The 2,661-nt window shown below is 40.2% G+C and overlaps 1 protein-coding gene across 2 annotated transcripts in view; it reads left to right on the forward strand.

Annotated features, from left to right (window-relative positions):
* The first annotated feature begins 439 nt into the window (after nt 1-439).
* Nucleotides 440-2,661, forward strand: part of LOC144973548 (cGMP-specific 3',5'-cyclic phosphodiesterase-like) — a 234,376-nt gene continuing 232,154 nt past the window's right edge. For both annotated transcript variants that reach the window (XM_078916105.1, XM_078916106.1), the window contains exon 1: nt 440-2,293. In XM_078916105.1, the coding sequence (XP_078772231.1) occupies nt 1,232-2,293 (1,062 nt within the window). In that variant the 5' untranslated portion in view covers nt 440-1,231. The remainder of the gene's footprint in view (nt 2,294-2,661) is intronic.

Genomic DNA, 2,661 nt, shown 5'->3' on the forward strand with positions numbered 1-2,661 from the left:
TGAATTTACATATAAAGTTCGACTTCAAATATTAGACAATCTATCAGAAATCTGTCACGCCAAGCTTCCGCCAAGCTTCCACGATAGCGAAAGCGTGCATGAACGACTGCGTCACACTGCTCAACTACAGCCACCGCTTCTTCTTACTAAGAAGAAGACTAAGACTTGTACCAAGAACTGGAGACAGCAGTAGATTAGATACGGCTACTAACCAATAGAGTACTAAAACAATTTGAATAATAATTTTGTCGATGGACTGATTAATATATGCATTCAATATTGAATTTAACTTTAAATGGATTTTATCATTAATGTCAATGAGCGGTCCACTCTCATGGTGTAAGTACTCTCAGGGTCGTTTCGTAGTAGTAGATAGGACACGCCCTTTTGTTTACATCACGTGGAGTAGTTTAGCCAATGGCGTGATTCGAAAATAGTCGTTTCGGAAAGTTTTACACAAAATTTGAGAATGAAGTGGGAGTTGTTCTAAAATAGACCTGAAAAACTACGAATATAAACGAAATGCGAAATTTCTTTAAACCGAGAAGTTAGGGAATTTTCAAACATGGATTCAACTTGATAATAGGCGTTCTTCAGACAACGTAACGCCGGGATCGGCTGCTTACAGCCTGCTTGGAAGTGAGGGATTGTGAAGAGTCGAAGACGATTTGTGTCGTCTCGTCGTTTAAATCTTGTTTGTCGAAGAGGAGAGATTTCCGACGGCGAGACACACACGCATCTCTCTTTATTTTTTTGTAAACATGAAAAATAGGAACATTGACTTGGATACGATGGACATGTCCTTTTGTGATAGTGTATGTCAATATATCTACACCATTTTCCATTGCGTTGTTAATTATATTAATATCTCATTATCACCACGAAGGTATGTGTTAACTGCCCATAGCTTTTGTTCTGTTTCATCATCGAACTAGAGAAAATTGTTAAGTGTGGCCTCTGTACATCGTTATTTTCAATGATCTCACCAAGCCGTCTTTTTTTTATCACTTAAGCCTGCTCATCACCTATGATTGAAGTGCTCACGATCGCTCGGATACCTCAAATTCTAGGTAGCCGTCGCGAGGGCTAACACCAACTAACACACATGTTGCCAATCGATTGATTCACCTACGCCAATTTCTATTGGTATTCATCTCCATCTCTGACATCTATTTTGCCAGTGGTGTAAAATAACGAACCTGGCGACAGACCGTCAGTGCAAAAATTCATCATGCTGGATTCAAATCGCGACAACGTTGATGGTGCTAGCAGCAGCAGGAATAGTGGTAATAGCAGTAGCGGAGTTACTAGTAGTAGTAGTGGAATCGCACCACAGCCACCACCGGCATCGGCAAGCACTGTTGGTCAGTCTAGTGTGACCAGTCTAGGTGTTAGAGGGGCTGGCACCGTTCCACTTCCACCTGTCCGGACTGTGACGGCGCCTTGCAGTTTCCCTGTTCAAAGCCCTTCTACTGTTTACAGTGTTGTGGGGAGACCTGCAACAGGTGAACCATGGGGCTTTAAAACATTTGCATCAAGAGGAACGAGTTATGCTGTAGGAAGGATGAGTGTTGGAGCAGCAGGAAGCTACTCTCATTTGAGTGGAGGGGGAGGGGAAGAAGAAGATAAGGAGTTGAGACAGGATTATGAAACAATGGAAAAGTGGCTTGATGAGCATCCAGAATTTGTTCATGACTATTTTGCTAGGAAAGCAAGAAAAAGTATGATTGATGGTTGGCTAATTGCACATGCGTTAGCCGGTGCAGATACACTTAGTACTTCAAGTGCGAGTTCAAATTCTAAAGCCAGTTCTGGAGCGAATACTCCTGTAAGAAAAATTTCTGCACAAGAATTTGAGAAAGGTGGAATATTAAGTCCGATTATTTCAACAGTTGATGGACTACCAACTTTCCTCGGCCCTTCATCATCCACACCTACTCAGTCAAAATGTCGCAGAAGATCTAAAAGTGAATTAAAAGCTTTAGATGAGAAAGAATTGATGTACGAACTTGTGATTGATATTTGTAATGATTTAGACGTAACCAGCTTGTGTTATAAAATCCTTCAAAACCTTTGCATTTTGTTGAATGCAGACAGATGTTCACTATTCCTTGTTCAAGGCAAAGGGACCAGAGAAAAGTTTCTTACATCGAAGCTGTTCGATGTTAGTTGTGATTCTAGTTTTGAAACCGCCTGTAATCATGAGAACGAAATTCGGATTACTTGGGGAACTGGAATTATTGGCTATGTGGCTAAAAATGGAGAGCCCGTTAACATACCGGATGCTTATGAGGTAAGAAACATTTACTTCTCATGGAAAATATTTAGGTGTACTGATAGAAAAGAATATGAGGGCTTTTCAATGCTTCATTTGTTCTCATTTACTAAGTTAAGAAAGTCTTTGGAGCCGAAGGGGCCTATCAGTTGTTCGTTTGAGCCATCGGCTCTACGGAGCTGGTGTTAATAATTGTTTCTATAGATTGAAACAGACAGTACATGCACAACTGCTTGCTACTCTATCAATTGGATTCTATTTTTGATTAAGTACTGTATACAAGAAATCCTTCGACCGAAATGATTAAGTAAAATTTTTAATGTTAAACAAATGAGTAAAAATATTGATCTACCCTCTGATTTAAAGGTCTGTGGTGTCATCTAGAC

Source organism: Berghia stephanieae, chromosome 5, assembly GCF_034508935.2.
Source record: "Berghia stephanieae isolate SIO BIC M18660-M18661 chromosome 5, UCSD_Bste_1.3, whole genome shotgun sequence".
Taxonomy (NCBI): Eukaryota; Metazoa; Mollusca; class Gastropoda; order Nudibranchia; family Aeolidiidae; genus Berghia; species Berghia stephanieae.